This window comes from Gopherus flavomarginatus, chromosome 18, assembly GCF_025201925.1.
Source record: "Gopherus flavomarginatus isolate rGopFla2 chromosome 18, rGopFla2.mat.asm, whole genome shotgun sequence".
In the NCBI taxonomy this organism is placed as follows: domain Eukaryota; kingdom Metazoa; phylum Chordata; order Testudines; family Testudinidae; genus Gopherus; species Gopherus flavomarginatus.
In genome coordinates, this window is record NC_066634.1 from 5,362,018 (window position 1) to 5,379,790 (window position 17,773).

The window sequence follows — 17,773 nt, forward strand, 5'->3', positions numbered from 1 at the left end:
TGGCACTGCTCGGCCCAGACCACCTTCTCTGGCTTCCCCTTCGTGCACAGCTCAGTGATGGGGGCAGCTATGGCACTAAAGTGAAGCACAAATCTTCGGTAATACCCTGCCATCCCATTAAAGGCCTGGACCTGCTTTTTGGTTTGCGGAGTGGGCCAGTCTCTGATCGCCTCCACATTGGCTGGTTCTGGCTTTAGGCAGCCGCTCCCCACCCAGTGGCCCAGGTAAAATACTTTGGCCATCCCCACCTTGCACTTCTCAGCTTTTATGGAGTCAGTCCAGCACTTGTCTAATCTGGGACACATGGTCCTCCCAGGTCTGGCTAAAGACACAGATGTTGTCAATATATGCCATGGCTAAACTCTCCATCCCCCTCAGTAGCTGATCCACCAGGCGCTGGAAGGTGGCTGGCGCTCCCTTGAGGCAGAAAGGCAGGGCCAGGAACTCATACAGCCCCAGAGGGATGATAAAGGCCAATTTCAGCCTGGGATCTGCATCCAGCAGCACTTGCCAGTAGCCCTTGTAAGATCCATGGTGGTGAGGTACCGAGTGCCTCCCAGCTTGTCTAGGAGCTTGTAAGGCCTGGGCATGGGGTAGCCATCAGACACAGTGATGGCATTAAACTTCCGATAGTCCACACAGAGCCGGATTGACCCGTCCTTTTGGGGGACCAGCACCACTGGTGAGGCCCAAGGGCTAGAAGACAGCTGGATCACCCCCAGAGCCAGCATGTCCCTGACCTCTCTTTCCAGGTCCTAAACAGTTTTCCCTGTGACTTGGAAGGGGAAGCATCTTATAGGAGGATGTGATCCTGTTTCCATCCAGTGGATAGTCAGATTAGTGAGTCCAGGCTGGTTGGAAAACAGCTGTTGTACAAATGCAGCACCCCTCTGATCTCAGCATGCTGGGCAGGGGTCAGCTGATCAGAGAGGGGAGGATTCCAGGGAGGAGTCAGCTCCTGTCTCAGAGAATAGATCTTCTAAAGGGTCATCTCCCTGCCCCTCCCAATGTCCACACACAGCTAACACCACATTCCTCCTGTCATAATATGGCTTCATCACATTGACATGGTACACCTGGTGGTGATGCGCCCGGTTCGAATGCTCCACCACATAGTTTACCTCATTTAGTTGCTTGACAACCTTGAAGGAACCTTCCCAGGTGGCCTGGAGTTTGTTTTTTCTCATGGGGATGAGAACCATCACCTGATCCCCAGTGGCATAGGCGTGGGCGTGTGCCGTGCGGTCATACCAGACCTTCTGCTTCCTCTGGGCTTGGGCCAGATTCTCCCTGGCCAGGTGGATTTGCTCAGCAAGACTTTCTCAGAAGGTCAGGACATACTCCACCACTGATTCTCCATCGGGAGTGGCCTTCCCCTCCCATTCAGCTCTTATCAGGTCCAGGGGGCCCCCTTACCCGCCTTCCATATAACGGTTCAAAAGGCAAAAACCCTGTAGACTCCTGGGGCACTTCCTTGTACGCAAACAGCAGGTGAGGTAAGTACTTGTCCCAGTCCTGGGGCTGCTGGTTCATAAATGTTTTTAGCATCATCTTTAGTGTTCTGTTGAATCTCTCCCCAGCCCCTTGGACTGGGGGTGATACGCTGAGGCCCAGGTGTGCCAGACCCCACACTTCTCCCACAAGCACTGGAGCAGGGCCGACATGAAGTTGGATCCTTGGTCTGTCAAGACTTCCTTGGGGAACCCTACTTGGCTGAAAATGGTCAGCAGTGCATCCGCCACAGTGTCTGCTTCAATGGAAGCTAAGGGCACTGCTTCGGGGTAGCGAGTGGCGAAATCTACCACCACCAAAATGTATTTTTTCCCCGACTGGGTCGTCTTGCTGAGATGCCCTATTATGTCCACAGCCACCTTCTGAAAAGGCTTCTCTATGGTGCACAAAGGTCTTAAAAGCCGCTTTCCCCTTGTCCCGGGCCTTCCCCACCCTCTGACAGGGGACACAGGATCTGCAGTACTGTCGGACAGTACCAAAGACTCCAGGCCAGTAAAAGTTCTGTAGCAGCCTCTGCCTGGTGCGCCGGATCCCCTGGTGCCCTGCGAGAGGGATGTCATGGGCCAGGTACAGCAGCTTGTGGCGAAACTTCTGGGGAACCACCAGCTTCCTCTGGATCCCCCACAACTCCACTTCCCCTGGGGGAGCCCATTCTCGGTACAGGAACCCCTTCTCCCACAGGAACCTCTCCTGGCAGCCTCTCCCCCTGGTCTGTACCGCACTGAGGTTGGCCAGGTCCCGTCTGCAAGGAGGGATCTGTCTGCAACTCGGCCTGGGACTCAGCAGCTGGGACAGGGATGGGGACCTGCTCCCTCTCACCAGCTGGGTCTGAAGCTGCAGCCTCTCTGAGTCGTGTCCCTGCGCGTTCCCTCCCCACCAGGGTAGGGTCCTGTGCCTCTGGTGAGGTACCCTCTCTGAGGTCAGGGCGTAGTGCCCCTCACCTGCTCTGGCTATGGGTCATGACTAGGGCTTTCTGGGGGTTGCTTGGCCAATCCTCTAGGTCAACCCATCAACACCTCAGTGGTCAAATGATGGTGCGCTCCCATGTCCTTGGGGCCCTTCTTGGCCCCCCATTTCAGATGTACCCTCTCCATGGGCACCTTGAATGGTGCCCACCCCCATTAGGGTCAGGTAGGTATCGGCCACCACCTTGGGCCGGGCCAGCGTCATCTCAGCACCCATGTCCCAGTATCCATTGACCTTCCTCCCATCCACCTCCAGGGGACAAGGCCCTTGCTCCGCAGAGACAGCCCTGCGCCCACACTGTAAACTGAGAACCTTACGTCCAGAGCATCCAGACCTCCAGGGGAGTTAGTCTGGGAAACTCCTTCCTCCTGAGCAGTCGGTAAGCTGCCAGCCCTCCGCCTGGGAAGCCTGCTGCTCCTCCAGCTGAGTCCCTACCCAGTTAATTCTGTGAGGGTTCGGTTTGCTCAGTCTGTCCTTGAGCTTGGGGCACTGCGTCCGTATGTGGCCTCCCTGTCCACAGTAATAACAAGTCATATTGTGTTGGTTCCTTTGAGCGGGGTGGTTGGTCCTGATACTGGATATTCCCCTTGGGAGGGAGTTCTCTACATTACCCCTTTGGGGGGGGTGTCCCAGGGTGACTCTCTCTCTGCACTGTGGTGGGCGTATTCTTTTGGGACTCCTCCGTTCCACCCCCTGACCGGCTGTCCACAAACTCATCAGCCAGCTGCCCTGCGCTCTGCAGGTCCTCTGGCTTTTTGTCCCCCAACCATATCCTCAGGTCGGATGGGCACTGTTCATAAAGGTGCTCCAGTACAATCAGTTTAACCGTGTCCTCCTTAGTCTGGCCCCATCTGCCCACTTGTGGACATATCTCCCCATTCAGAGGATCCATTCCAGATATGTGTCCTCAGGGGTTTTACGCTGACTCCGGAACTTTTTCCGATATGCCTCAGGAGTCATCCCAAACTTGCCTAGCAGGGCCTTTTTGTACAGTTCATAGTCTCCTGCCTCCACCCCTTCCATTCAGCTGTACACCCCACGGCTTTGGGGTCCAGTAAGGGGGTGAGAAGCCAGAATCTGTCTGCAGGGTCAACCCTGTGCAGCTTGCAGGCCGTCTCAAAGGCCATTAGGAATTCATCTGTGTCCTCCCCGTTCTTACACTCAGACAGGATGCGCCTATCAAAGCTCCATGCAGTCCTGGGTCCCCCCTCACTCACCGCAGCAGGGGACTCTCAGCCTTGCCAACTTCAGTTCATGCTGCTGCTGTTTCTCCCGATCCTCCAGCTCTTTCAGTTTTCTCTCCCTCTCCCATTCCAGCTGCCTCCACTCCAGTGATGGGGAGCTCTGCCGTGAGGATCCCCTGCTGGCCACGGGAATCACGGTGCCCCCAGTGTTCGCCGGGCTCCTTCTAGCCCCTCCCCTAGCCATAGGTAGGAGGGGCCTTGGGATGCCCTCAGCAGCAGTCTGACCCCTTCCAGCCGGGGCAGACACCGGTGCCTGCGCTGCATCTGCCAGGCTGAGGGACAGGAACTGGCTCCTCTGAGCGGTCCTTCTCCTCCAGCTGGGCAATCAGCTGTGCTTTGGTGAACTTTCCAATGCACAGCCCCCTCTGCTGGCACAGCTCTACCGGGTCCCTCTTAAGGCGATGGCTATACATCTTCCCTCTGCTCCCAAGTTGCTGTGGACTCGCAGGCCTGTGTGCTCTCAGCTCCCCACGGTTTCCAGGAAGAATCCCTACTGTGCCAGCCCTCCTCCAGGTCACATCCTCTCTCCCGGGGTCAAGCCACAGGCTCCTCTGCCCCTGGAAATGCTCACCACAGTCCCCAAGGGGACCCCATTACTGCAATAGTCCTTCTCACTGGTCACACACTCCCAGGGGTTAGGCGTAGCTCCTCTCTGAGCCTTCAGCACGCCTGGTTCTCATTAATCCCCCTTCATTTTACTGCTCCCCAGTACCTCACTGCAAGAAGCGTGTCATAGAATCCCTGGGTGATGCTCTGGAACTGCTCCCCACAAAGCCAGCCAGGACTTTGGGGAGCCTTCTCTCCCTCAGAACAGACTGTTTTCAGGGCAAGAAGCTCACACGTCTTCACCTCCTGGGTCTCTCCTTGGAGCATTCAGCATCCTCTGCCCCTCCGTGCGCTTCCCACAGCGAGCCCGCCCCAGCAGGGTCCTGGGGAAGCCACAGAGTCCTGCACCCCCACTTCGCAGTCAGACGAGACTCTCAGCCAGCCAGTAACACAGAGGTTTATTAGATGACAGGAACATGGTCTAAAACAGAGCTTGTAGGTACAGAGAACCGGACCCCTTGGCCGGGTCCGTTCTGGGAGGCAGTGAGCCAGACCCCCACGTCTGCACTTCACTCCTTGTCCCCAGCCAGCTCCAGACTAACAACCCCCTCCAGCCCCTCCTCCTCTGCTCAGTTCCTTTCCCGGGCCAGGAGGCCCCTGATCTCTTTGTTCTCCCACACCTTTAACATCCCCTTGCAGAGGGGGAAGGGCCTGGCCATTAGTTGTCAGGTGACAGAGGGTCGGCCAGGAACTGAGCCCCCCCCCACAGTATTCAGAGGGAACATGAAGAACAGCCCCACTTTGTCACAAAGTGCCATCCACCGGGTGCAGTACATCCCACCGCTGCCACCAGTTGTCACAGAGTGTGGGGAAGTGTGGCCCTGCACCCCCCACTTCCTGCGATTGACCGTGAGTCTCATCCAGAGAGTAAAAGAGAAGGTTTGTTAGATGACAGGAACACAGTCTAAAATCAGAGCTTGTAGGTACGGAAAACAGGACCCCTCAGCCGGGTCCATTTTGGGGGGTGGGGAACCCAGACCCAGGTTCTGGGCCCCTCCCCCCGTCGTCCTCCCAGCCAGCTCCAAACCGAAACACCCTCCAGCTGTCTCACCCAGCCACACTCCCTGGCCCCTCCTCCAGCCTTTGTCCAGTTTCCCCGGCACCGGCAGAAGGTGTCACCTGGCCCCAACCCCCTCCTGGGCTGAGTTTACTGCTGGCCCTGATGTATCATCCCTCAGTGAAGTCACATCCTTATATCTCACCATCGTCTAGTATCAATGCAGACAGTAAACAAGTAAAACTTCCATGCAACATTACCAGGTTAATACTCCCCACTCCCTACTTCATCACACCCTGCAGGATAGATCTCAATTCACCACCTGACTGTGATGGGGGCAGGGCTGGGTTCTGATCTCAGGTCTTTGGGGGTCAGTCTGGAGTCACTCCTGACTGCTGCAGGGGCAGGGCTGAATTGACCCTGGAAAACTGAAGGAATCAGAGACTGGAAATCTCCTTCCTCCCTGCTGTGTCTCACCCTGGCTGTGAGCCGCGGGGCCGGGCTGCGCCCCAAGGACAGGCAGAGGGTAAAACGCTGGAGTGACAGATGGGCAGAGGATTGAATCAGACGGAAGCGGTTTGTGTCACCCCCACTTACTGCCTGTTTGTTTGTGAATCCAGAGGAGTTCTACCCCAAACCCTCCATCTCCGTCAGCCCCAGTGGAATGATCCCTGTGGGGGGAAACATCACCATCCGATGTTGGCATCAGCACCAGAACATGAGGTTCCAACTCTACAAGGCTGGAGATGGGAACTATCTGTCTTACACAGACCCTGCCGGCTCTGAGGCTGAATTTGCCATCACCAGCGCCAGACGGGAACACGGGGGCAGCTACACCTGTCGTTATATCTACAGATCAGGAGGAACTGTCTACTCGGAGCCCAGCGACCCTGTGCAGATCATTGTAACAGGTGAAGGACACAGCCTGGCACCTCGGCTCCCAGCCCACACCAAGCCAGAGCCCTGGTACCCAGCTGATGGGATGTCCAGTCCAGCCAGTGAAGGTTGGGTAGAGGGGGGATGTCTCGGCCCCGTGGTGCCTTGGTGCCCAGGGTCTCAGGGGAGACACTGACCCTGTCACTGCTCCGTCGCTGGCGCTCCACGCTGGAGACGGGGCGCAGTGGCCGTGCCGTGGTCTGTCTCACACGCTGTCTCCCTCCCACTGCAGAGCTCAGCTCCCCCAAACCCTCTATCTTCCTCAAACCCAGCGGGGGTCACCCTGGGGGAGCCACGACTGTCCAGTGTCAGGGTCAGTGCCGGGCTCTGGAGTTTGCTCTGTACAAGGCTGGGGCCAGGAACGCAGCAGCGTGGGGCAGGGACTCGGCTGGGGTCAAATTTCCCATCCCCAAAGTGAGCCGGGCAGAGGAAGGCAGCTACACCTGCTATTATCCCCCTGACACCTGGTCAGAGCCCAGCGACCCCATGGAGCTGGTGGTAGGAAGTGAGGGGCCTGGCTCGGCATCTTCACTCCCAGGCCCAGGCCCAGCCGGACCCTTGGCCCAGCAGAGGGGACACTCGGCTGGGTAACAGGGACGGAGTCACTGAGGGGTTCCCCAGCCATGGGGGAGAAGCAGCCGCTGGAGATTCAGGACTAAGGACTCCTGTCCCCAGTGAGAGCTGCAGAGTAGGGAGGCCTTTCCCAGGCAACACATCAGTTATGGGGTGATGGGTGGAGCTGAAGGTTATAAACCTCAATGTATAGTACATTTGAGACCACTGCTCCTTGTTCTATCATCTGCCCCCACTGAGAACAGCCGAGCTCCATCCTCTTTGGAACCCCCCTTCAGGGAGTTGAAAGCTGATATCAACCCCCACCTCATTCTTCTCTTTTGCAGCTGGAGGCCGGGGCTGGGTGGGTGCCTGGGTCTGGTTCTCACATCCTGTTTCCTGTGTGCAGATCCCAGCTTACCCAGACCCTCCATCTCTCTGAGCCCCTCTGGGGTCACCGCCCCAGGGGCAGATGTCACCATCCAGTGTCAGGGTCCACGCTGGGACGTGAGGTTCTTCCTGCACAAGGCTGGAGACCTGAACCCGCAGCAACACATGGACCCTGCTGGGGCCGCGGCTGAGTTCCGCATCCCCACCGTGGGCCGGCAGCACGGAGGGAATTACAGCTGCAGCTACCGGCCCCGGTCAGAGCCCTTCGTCTTCTCGCAGCCCAGTGACACCGTGCAGCTGGTGGTAGCAGGTGAGGGGCCCAGCTCGGTGTCCCCACTCCCAGCCAGACCCTCAGAAGTTTGGCACCTGACGGGATGCTCAGAGCCAGGCTCTGCCCAGAGTCCTAGAACTCACCTGGACAGGGAGGGCCGACAGTGTCACTGGGGGGTTCCCCAGCTGGGGGGAGCAGCAGCTCCTGGGGTTTCAGGGCTGAGGGAGGAGAGATCTCTGCCCCCAAGGGGAGCTGCAGAGCAGGGGCCTTTCCCAGGGGATGCTCCCCCAGCTGCCCCCACACTGGGAACACACAGAGGAGTCAGGGCCCAGGGGCTTCCGAGCTGGCACCGGCCCCAGCCACAAACCCCCCTCCCCGGACTGACAGTAACGATGATGCTGAGTCAGGGGCTGAGATGGATTAAGGTTTCTTAGGGCCCTGGACCAGAGCAAGGGGGATCCCTCCCCCTCTTCCACCTACGTCTCTCTCCTGTTCTGCCTCCTCGGCCTGTGGCCCTGCTACTTTCTGCCCCTTCCCAGGCCCCCGCTCCATTCCACCCACGGCCCAGCCCCATTCCATCCCCCCACTGTAGCCCCGCAACCCATTTGCTACTTTCTGCCCCTCCCCCACAGTGACCCCAAGACTAGGGAACCTCCGTCCCCGTGCCTCGGGGTGCAGCGGGGCATAAGAGTCCCTCAGCCTTGAGGCCACAGCAGGTAGCAAGAGCTCTTCCTGGTCCGGTGCTAAGGCTTCCCATGCCCACCCCCTGTGCTTCTGGGAGGGACCAGGGTCGGGGTGCTGGGGCTTCTCCCATCCTGCTCGCCTGGCAGCCGGGATGATCTCTGAATCAGTGCTTCAGCCCCTCCCTCTGCCCCGACAGACGCTGGTTCTGTTCCCGCAGGGAGAACCGACTCGGCCCAGCCTGGAGCGGTGCCGGCTCCCACCCACCCAGGCAGCGCATGGCCAGGTAGTGGAGCTGGGGGCAACCGATTGAGTCACAGATTATGGGGCAGCTTCTCCCCAGTGGTTGCCCAGGGGGAGGGATGGAGGCTGTTCACAGGGGCAGTGTGTCATGGACTCACAGGTCAAGCCCACTCTTGGCCCCATGCTGTCCGTGAGGGGACTCCCCTTCAGTGCGACAGCCCTTTTCGGGGGTCCACTCTCGGGGTCAGGCCTCTCCACCTCTTGGAGTCGCACCTCTCTGAGCCTTAGCACGTCTGTCTCGCTGTGGGCCCCCTCAGGGAGTCCATCCACTCGCTCCGGACCCTCGGGGCCTCCATTCCCAGAGGGAATAATGCCCCCCTGATCTCTAGCCCAGAGCGACTCTCAGCCAGCGTAAAACAGGAGGGTTTATTGAGTGTCTGAACATAGCACAGGAAACTCTCAGGGCCTCAGGCCTGGCCTCCCCCAGCCCAGCACATCCCAGCCCCCTGCATCCAGGTGGGCTCTGCCTGCTCCCCCTCTCCAACCCCGAGCCCCCTGCTTTCCAGCTGGGCCTCCAAATTCCCCTGCCCCAAGCCTTGTCTCTGTCCATTGTCTTCTCTCCAGGTAAACAGGGTCACCTGGGCCTCCTCTCCCCTCTTCTGTCCTCTGGCCCCTCTGGCTGGAACCGGCTGGTCAGGTCACCGGGATCCTCTCTGCCCATTGTCCTCCCACTGATCTGAACCCGCTATGACTCCTGAGCTGGGCCTCTGGGTCGCCAGGTCACCAGTCGCTGACGTATCCGTCCTCCTGGCCTTTGGCTGGGATCCCAGTTCCCTCGCTGGTCCTCTGTACCAACAAACTCCCTCTCCCCTCACCTCGTTAAACCAGTAACACCCAGGGAAACTGAGTCCCACCCCCTCTGCATGCAAACCATTGGAAAAACAAGGAAAAAACAAGAAAATCCCCCACTTTGTCACACAGTATGTCGCCCCTACCGATGGATTTGGGAGGGGAGAGAAGCCTGCTGCTTAGACATGAACCCGCTGCTAATGGGGCAGCTGGAGGCTTCATCTGGGGGCAACTGGGCCTATCAGTGGCCATGGGGGAAGGCGGGTGTGATGAACTGGGAATGTTCTTAATGTTTGCTCTGAATACTGTATTGGTGCCTCAGTGTCCCCTCTGCAGTTCTTAAGTATCTAGGTGGTGGAATAAGGGTGGGTGATTGCTGCAGAGGAAGGGGCCAGTGCACCTAAATGCCTGACACCCTGTCTCCTGGCAACGGATGGCCTGGGCCCTTCTCTGCAAAGGTGCCAACTGAAGGTGTTGGAGACAAAGGGATCAGGTGACCTCCTGGTCCGGGAAAGGAATTGAGCAGAGAGGAGGGGCTGAAGGGGGTTTTTAGTCTGGAGCTGGCTGGGGACGAGGAGTGAAGTGCAGACGCAGATGTCTGGCTCACTGCCCCCCAGAATGGACCCGGCGGAAGGGTCCGGTTCTCTGTACCTACAAACTCCATTTTAGACCCTGTTCCTGTCATCGAATAAACCTCTGTGTTACTGGCTGGCTGAGAGTCACGTCTGACTGCAAAGTGGGGGTGCAGGACCCTGTGGCTTCCCCAGGACCCCACTGAGGCGGGCTCGCTGTGGGAAGCGCACGGAGGGGCAGAGGATGCTGAATGCTCCAAGGAGAGACCCAGGAGGTGAAGCCATGTGAGCTTCTTGCCCTGAACAAGTCTGCTCCAAGGGAGAGGAGGCTCCCCAAAGTCCTGACTGGCCTGGTGGGGAGCAGTCCCAGAGCATCACCCTGTGACTCCGTGACAGGGGGTGCCCTGGAGGTCGCTGTGAAGCAGCCAGGAGCAGCCAGAATGGGATGCTGGATACCGGGCTAGATGGGCCCCTTGGCCTGAGCCGGTGTGGCCATGAGGAAGGGGGTGAAATGCCTTAGAAATGACGGCCAGGCTGGATCAGACAGTGCCCCCTAGCACCATGCTGGGGCAATGGGGCCAGCCCTGGCTGAGGGGGAGAGCGACTCCCCCAGTGTCCCTTAGTGCTAGAAATCCCCAAATGTTGCTGGCTGTGACCTCACTTGATGCCCTGGGGCCCCCCAACATCCCCTCCATAGAATTTTCGGCTTCCTGCTCCCTGAGGTGTCCCAGCCCCTTGGGCGCTTCCTGGGGTGGAAGGGGCTGGCGGGGAACAGACCAGCCGCCCCCGGCACTCACGGCTGCTGCTGTTTCCCAGGCAGATCGGAACCGCCGGCATCTCTGGGTCTGACCAGCCTCACCATTGCCGGGGTGAGTGCAGCAGCCGTCGGCCTCCTCCTGCTTCTCCTCCTCCTCGTGTCCTTTGTGTGCTTCAGAAAAACCCGAGCCAGTGAGTGCCCGGCCCAGCGAGGGAAGGGTTAAACCTGCCGCTAGGCAGGGCTGGATGGGATCACGGCTGGGATGGGGGACTGGGCCGGGAAAGCCTAGGGTGGGTGGGGGGGGGGTCAGCAGAGGGTTCTGCTGTCCCATCCCAGAGGTGCTGTGTCTCAGCACTGGGCGAGGGGTCCCTGTATAACGAGCTGTGGGCACCGTGCCTACCAGGTGCCAGGGATGCCAGCCAGGGGAGCCGACCTATGAATCGGGTTCATTATAATGAGTCACTAATGAGGGAGGATTGGGGACAGGAAAAGCCCCCCCCCCAGTTAATCTGCCCCTCCCCCGGTGCATGCTGTTGCGCTGCCCCCTGCTGGTCCATCCCACCCCAGCAGGGATCCAGTCAGCACCAGCAGCAGAGGGGACCCCCCAGGCTTCCCCATCCCTGCTGCCCTGGGGGGTGAGTGGCCGGGTGCCAGGGTACCGGGGGATCCCGATCGGCTCATGGGGGATTCTGGTTTGTGTCCCTCTGCAGGAAAAGGAGCCGCACCGAGACCGAGCAGGTAGGAACCTGGATCCTCCCCCTCCTGATGGACCTGCCTGGGTCACAGGGCTCCTGGGTCTGTCCCCGGCTCTGGGGGGAGGGAGTGGGGTTGGGGGCCAGGACTCCTCAGAGATGCTCTGGGCCTGCTGACTGGGGAGGGGCACAACCCCAGAACAGCTGGAGTCACACCACACCTGCCCCCCCCCCGCCCCCCTGGAAAGCAGTGATGCCCCCGCCATCAGGGCCGACTCCAGGCACCAGCATTCCAAGCTGGTGCTTGGGGTGGCAATCTGCAAGGGGCGGCAGACCCTGTTGTTTTGACCCCAAGCAGCGCGCCAAATTGCTGCCGCAGGCAGCGGGGACAGTCTGTGTGCCCTTAGGGCGGCAGGCACGTTCCCGCGCTGGCAGCAATTCGGCGGCAGCTTCCATGTTCAGCTGTCTGGGGCAGCTTCAGCTAAACACAGAAGCTGTCACCGAATTGCTGCGGCTGCGGAAACGCGCCTGCAGCCCTAAGGGCACAGGGTCTGCCCCCGCCGCCCGCGGTGGTAATTCGGCCCGCTGCTTGGGGCAGGGAAAACTGTAGAGCCAGCCCTGCCCCCCCATGCAGCTCCCAGCTGTTCCTCCACTCCTGCCTCTGCCTCTCCCTGTCCGGCTCAGCTCCCCAGCTCAGCTGCTCTGCAGGGAGGGGGCCCAGCTGCACCATGGGACCGAGCAATCAGGGGTGTGTGTGTGTCATGTGACCCTGCATGCCCCCCCACCACGTGTCGCCTCTGCCTGGGAACTGTCCCCAGCTCTGGCAAGAAAGTGGGGTCTAGTGGTTGTGGTGGTGGGGGGGGTTAGGGAACAGGGTTCGTGTGAGGAAGGATGAGGGGCTCTCTGGGTGTGTTGGGGAATCTCCCTGCGGATGGGGGGATATGACATTTACAAGGGGATTTTCTCTCTGTTAGGACCATCCCTTTGGCGGTGTTGAAGGCCCCGGCTCAGCAAGACCCCATCTGTGAGTAACACACCCAAAGGGGTACCAGGGTGGGGCTGGACCCCTTGAGGAGGGGTAGGGCTTGTAGGGGCCCCACCCATACAGGGCGGGGCCTGATTTACAGCTGCTGCTGAGCGGGACTAAGGAGAAGGTCCCAGAGGTGGTTGGTGTCAGCTGATCTTCTTGCCTCCCTCCCCACCAACTCCCTGGGGTCACCCTCCCCTCCCCCACTAGTTCAGTGTCTCCCTCTCTGTGCTTCCCATTCTCCCCCTCACCATGCCTGGGGGTTTGTGTGTCTCCCCTTCATTTCTCCATCAGACCTTCCCAAATAGTAACCTGTGGGGAATCCCCAACCACTCCTGGCTGCCAGCTCCCTGCTCTAACCACTAGATCCCACTCCCCTCCCAGAGCCAGAGAGAGAACCCAGGCATCCTGCCTCCCAGCCCCGCTGCCCCGCCATAACCCCCTAGACTCTGCTACCATCTCTGTGCCTCAGTTTTCCTCTCTGTATCATGGGGCTAATGACCATGGCCCACGCTATGGGGCGGGGGAGGGGTGGCTGTGCCGGGCTCTGAGCCCCCAGGCTGGATGGAGGGGTCAGAGCGGGGTGTGGAGTTCTGCTCTGGGCCGGCCGGGAGTGCAGCTCAGCGGGTGTCTCTGTTCCGCAGACTCCTCCATTGACGAAGGGAAAGAGACACAGACCCTGGTAAGTGTCCCTGACTGCCTGCAGGCCCTGACCCCCAACCTTGACCCACATGGGCCCCACTCACCTTATCTGGCACACTCAGTATTTTGGGGTGGGGGTCAGGTTGCTGGGAGCGGCTTATGGGATCGCCAGCTGGGATCGCCAGGGTGTATGTGTGTGTATGTGCGTGTGTGTGTCCCTGTCACTCCCTGCTGGAGGGGATGAGCCCAGCTCTTTGTGAACGTGTGTGTGTGTGGTAGTGGTGTGTGTGTGGGGTGCACACACACAGACACACACACACACCCCAGTGACTCTCTCCCCTCTCAGCCCCAGGAGCCCGACTCCTACGGACTCACCTACGCTGAGCTGAACCACCAGGCGCTGCAGGCCAAGCAGGGGGGCCTGGCCCCTGCTCCTGACCCTGTCCAGCCCAGTGTGTACGCCGCGATCAACGTGAGCCAGGGTGGCTCCCTGCAGTGAGAGCCCCCCCGCAGCCAAGGGGCGCTGGCCCCCAGCATGTGACAGACTCAGACTCACAGACCTTAAGGCCAGAAGGGTCCATCGTGATCATCTGGTCTGAGCTGCTGCACTTCGCAGGCCACAGAGCCTCACCCACCCACTTCTGTAGCGGCCTCCGGCTGAGTCACTGACGCCCTCAAATCATGGGTTAGAAACTTCAAGTTACAGAGAAACCACCATTGACACTAGTTTAAACCTGCCAGTGCCCCACGCCCCAGGCTGCATATGAAGGTAAAACACCTGCAGGGTCTCTGCCAATCTGACCTGGGGGCTCAGGCCTCTCAGCAGGGCGATGGCCTCCCTGGGGCCCCAGATGGACCTAACTAAGGGGAGTCTTGTTGTCTGTACTGGCAAGACCTGTTCTGGACTGTGTTCCTGTTATCTAAATAAACCTCTGTGTTACTGGCTGGCTGAGAGTCACGTCTGACTGCGAAGTGGGGGTGCAGAACCCTGTGGCTTCCCAAGGACCCCAACTGGGTGGACTCGCTGTGCGAAGCACACAGAGGGGCACATGATGAACGCTACATGTGAGCTTCCTGCCCTAAAGACAATCTGCTCCAAGGGAGAGGAGGCTCCCCAAAGTCCTGGCTGGCTTTGTGGGGAGCAGTTCCAGAGCATCGCCCGGGGACTCCGTGACAGAAGGACACAAATAAAGATTGGTTCTTTTTCAGAAAGTTTGTTTTTATTAAACACCAATTAACATGCACAAAAGGCTTGGTGGCAAGAGAGGTAGTAGTGCAGGGCAGTGGAGGCTGTCATAGCTGTCTGTAAGTCCAGCTATCATTTTGGAAGCTGTCCGAAGGGATGGAGTGAACGGGATACTGAGATGTTCTGGAGAGTTTGAAGGAATGTGTGGAAGAACTTTGTGGAGGGCATGAAAAATAGTTCTGTATCGGCTGCAGAGGGGGGCAAGCACACGTCCGTTCTGACTGAAGTATGATGAGAGACCAGTGTTTCTGTTTGCTCCTCCATGATTTTTATCATTCGTTCATGGGCCTTTTGAATGCTCTCCTCACTCTACTTTCTGTCCCACCTTTCCATTTCTCTCCACTCCCTCTGTTCTCTTTTTTCTGCCTCTGAGGATTAAAGCACCTCGTGGAACATGTCCTCCTTACTCCACCTAGATTGCTTCTTTATCTGGCAGAGGTGCTCTGCCAGTGTGTAGGGGTTTCCCCTGAAGGCCACATCTGCAGAAGCACAAGAAGCAATACACAGAAGAATACACAGATGGTTAGTTCATAGACTCATAGACTCTAGGACTGGAAGGGACCTCGAGAGGTCATCGAGTCCAGTCCCCTGCCCTCATGGCAGGACCAAATCCTGTCTAGACCAGCCCTGATAGACATTTATCTAACCTACTTTTAAATATCTCCAGAGATGGAGATTCCACAACTTCCCTAGGCAATCTATTCCAGTGTTTAACTACCCTGACAGTTAGGAACTTTTTCCTAATGTCCAACCTAAATCTCCCTTGCTGCAGTTTAAGCCCATTGCTTCTTGTTCTATCATTGGAGGCTAAGGTGAACAAGTTTTCTCCCTCCTCCTGATGACATCCTTTTAGATACCTGAAAACTGCTATCATGTCCCCTCTCAGTCTTCTCTTTTCCAAACTAAACAAACCCAATTCCTTCAGCCTTCCTTCATAGGTCATGTTCTCAAGACCTTTAATCATTCTTGTTGCTCTTCTCTGGACCCTCTCCAATTTCTCCACATCTTTCTTGAAATGCGGTGCCCAGAACTGGACACAATACTCCAGTTGAGGCCTAACCAGCGCAGAGTAAAGCGGAAGAATGACTTCTCCTGTCTTGTTTACAACACACCTGTTAATGCATCCCAGAATCACGTTTGCTTTTTTTGCAACAGTATCACACTGTTGACTCATATTAAGCTTGTGGTCCACTATGACCCCTAGATCTCTTTCTGCCATACTCCTTCCTAGACAGTCTCCTCCCATTCTGTATGTGTAAAACTGATTGTTCCTTCCTAAGTGAAGCACTTTGCATTTATCTTTATTGAACTTCATCCTGTTTACCTCAGACCATTTCTCCAATTTGTTCAGATCATTTTGAATTTTGACCCTGTCCTCCAAAGCAGTTGCAATCCCTCCCAGTTTGGTATCGTCCGCAAACTTAATAAGCGTACTTTCTATGCCAACATCTAAATCGTTGATGAAGATATTGAACAGAGCCGGTCCCAAAACAGACCCCTGCGGAACCCCACTTGTTCACACACAGCATTGAATCATTACAGTAAAATACACCTCTTGTAACATACCAATCACGTTCTCACAGACCCTGAGCAAAGCACACACCTCGGGGAACACCCTAAAAAAGGTGAGTTCAGCCTGCGTGGGTGGTGGGTGTTCAAAATGGGGCAAAAAGAGTGTAGGTGATGTTTCAAGGGGAACAGTGCAGGTGAATAGGGACAAGATGGTAAATTCTGCCACCATTTTCCACAGGCAGGGGTCATTGAAGCCAATATCTCACTCCTGAGGGGAAGCAAGGATTTAAGGAGGCATCTACTACATGCATGCGGCTTCAGACCCGGTCCCTATGCTGCTCACTTGTGTGCTGCTTTGGTCCCTGCAAAGTGATTGCCAAGTGGCATGGGAAAGTTTCCTACAATGGGGGAAGGAATAAAGCAGCTTTGCCCAGGAACCTTCGGCAGAGGATTGGCAAATACTTCCAGGAAAGTTTCCTAGCGATCTCTCTGGAGAAATCTCGGTGTGTATCAACACCCGGTTCCGCCGCATTGCTTAGCTGCACAGGGAAATGTGGAGCACACACAAACACAGCTAGTCTTGTGCATTTCTATCCCTTCACCCACTTCTACAGTATACAGAGCAAAGGACACTTGTACATCATTTAACAGAGCAGCATCAACTCAAAACGGTCACTTACTGGGGTCTCCTCTCCTGCATCTTGCTCGCCAGAGATGTGCTGCTGGGATTGGCTAGAGCCCTCCAGAGTGGAGAATAATTCCTCACTGGCCGTGTCACCAGACAACCCTGCTGTAGGCCCCGCATCGTCCTCCAACTCCACCTCCTTGTCCATGACTTTGTCCTTGGGGTTAGGTCCACTGTTCACTGCCTCCAGCCTGGCCAAGGTCTTCAGCGCAGCACCAGAGTGACGGTTTGTCTCCCTCGCCTTCTGATATTCCTGCCTCAGCTCCTTTATCTTCACTCTGCTCGCACTGTGTCCCAAACGTGGCCTTGATTACACAAGCCACGAGAAATCGGCCCATAGGTGTCGAAGTTCTTTCAGCTGGAGCAGAGCTGGGACTGGATGGCATCCTTTCCCCATGCATTCAGCAGATGTAACAGCTCCGCATTGCTCCAAGCCGGGGGCTTTTGCCACGTGGAGCTGGATTGGGCAGCTGGGAAGATGCGATGTGAGCTCTCCGCTGAGCAAAAATTCCCAGGCCTTTAAAGGAGGAGGGGTGGATGGTTGTTTACCTGGCTGCCGGGCAGCAGAGTTCGAACTGCTGACCAGAGCGGTCAGGATGGACATTATGGGCCACCTCCTGGAGGCCATTTACAGTGACACAACTAAGCACGGTGTGGTCACTGACACTGTTGCTAAGATTTTGCTGCAAAAAGCTCTGTGCCGTTCATCGAAAGGGTTTTATTTTGTTGGCCAAATGGGAATTTTTCAGCGAAAGTGCACTGTAGTGTATACACCTCCTCTGTTTTGTCGACAAAAGCTGCCTTTTGCTGACAAAACTGTGTGATGTAGACGAGGCCTTAGAAACCTTCATCGGATTTCCAGCCTAAACTTGCTGATGGCCAGTTTATATCCATTTGTTCTTGTGTCCACACTGGTGCTTAATGTAAATAACTCCTCTCCCTCCCTAGTATTTATCCCTCTGATGTGTTTCTAAAAAGCAGAGCAGTCGTATCTTCCCTCAGCCTTCTTTGGGTTCGGCTAAACAAGCCAAGCTTTCTGAGTCTTCTCTCATAAGGTGGGCTTTCCATTCCTCAGATCATCCTAGTACCAGAACATATTATTCAGAGTTAGGAACATTTCAGTTATGAACAACCTCCATTCCTGAGGTGTTTGTAACTCTGAGGTTCTACTATATTTTGCATCCTGTTACTCTCCAGATTTGTAATAAACACAGAACCACAAACCAGCCTTCCTCCCTGGGCACCCCACAATCCGCCTGTCCTTGTGTGTAACACCTGGGTGAGGTGGGAATCTCTGCTCTAACCACTAGATACCACTACCCTCCCAGAGCCAGGATAAAGCCCAAGAGTCCTGGCTCCCAGCACCACCTCTGCTCTAACCACTGAACACCAC

The 17,773-nt window shown here is 57.0% G+C and overlaps 1 protein-coding gene across 1 annotated transcript in view; it reads left to right on the plus strand.

Moving 5' to 3' along the window:
- Positions 1–17,773, plus strand: part of LOC127036922 (immunoglobulin superfamily member 1-like) — a 133,252-nt gene that overhangs the window by 16,413 nt on the left and 99,066 nt on the right. The window contains exons 3-4 of the mRNA XM_050928206.1: positions 6,096–6,236; positions 7,223–7,513. Of these exons, the coding sequence (XP_050784163.1) occupies positions 6,096–6,236; positions 7,223–7,513 (432 nt within the window). The remainder of the gene's footprint in view (positions 1–6,095; positions 6,237–7,222; positions 7,514–17,773) is intronic.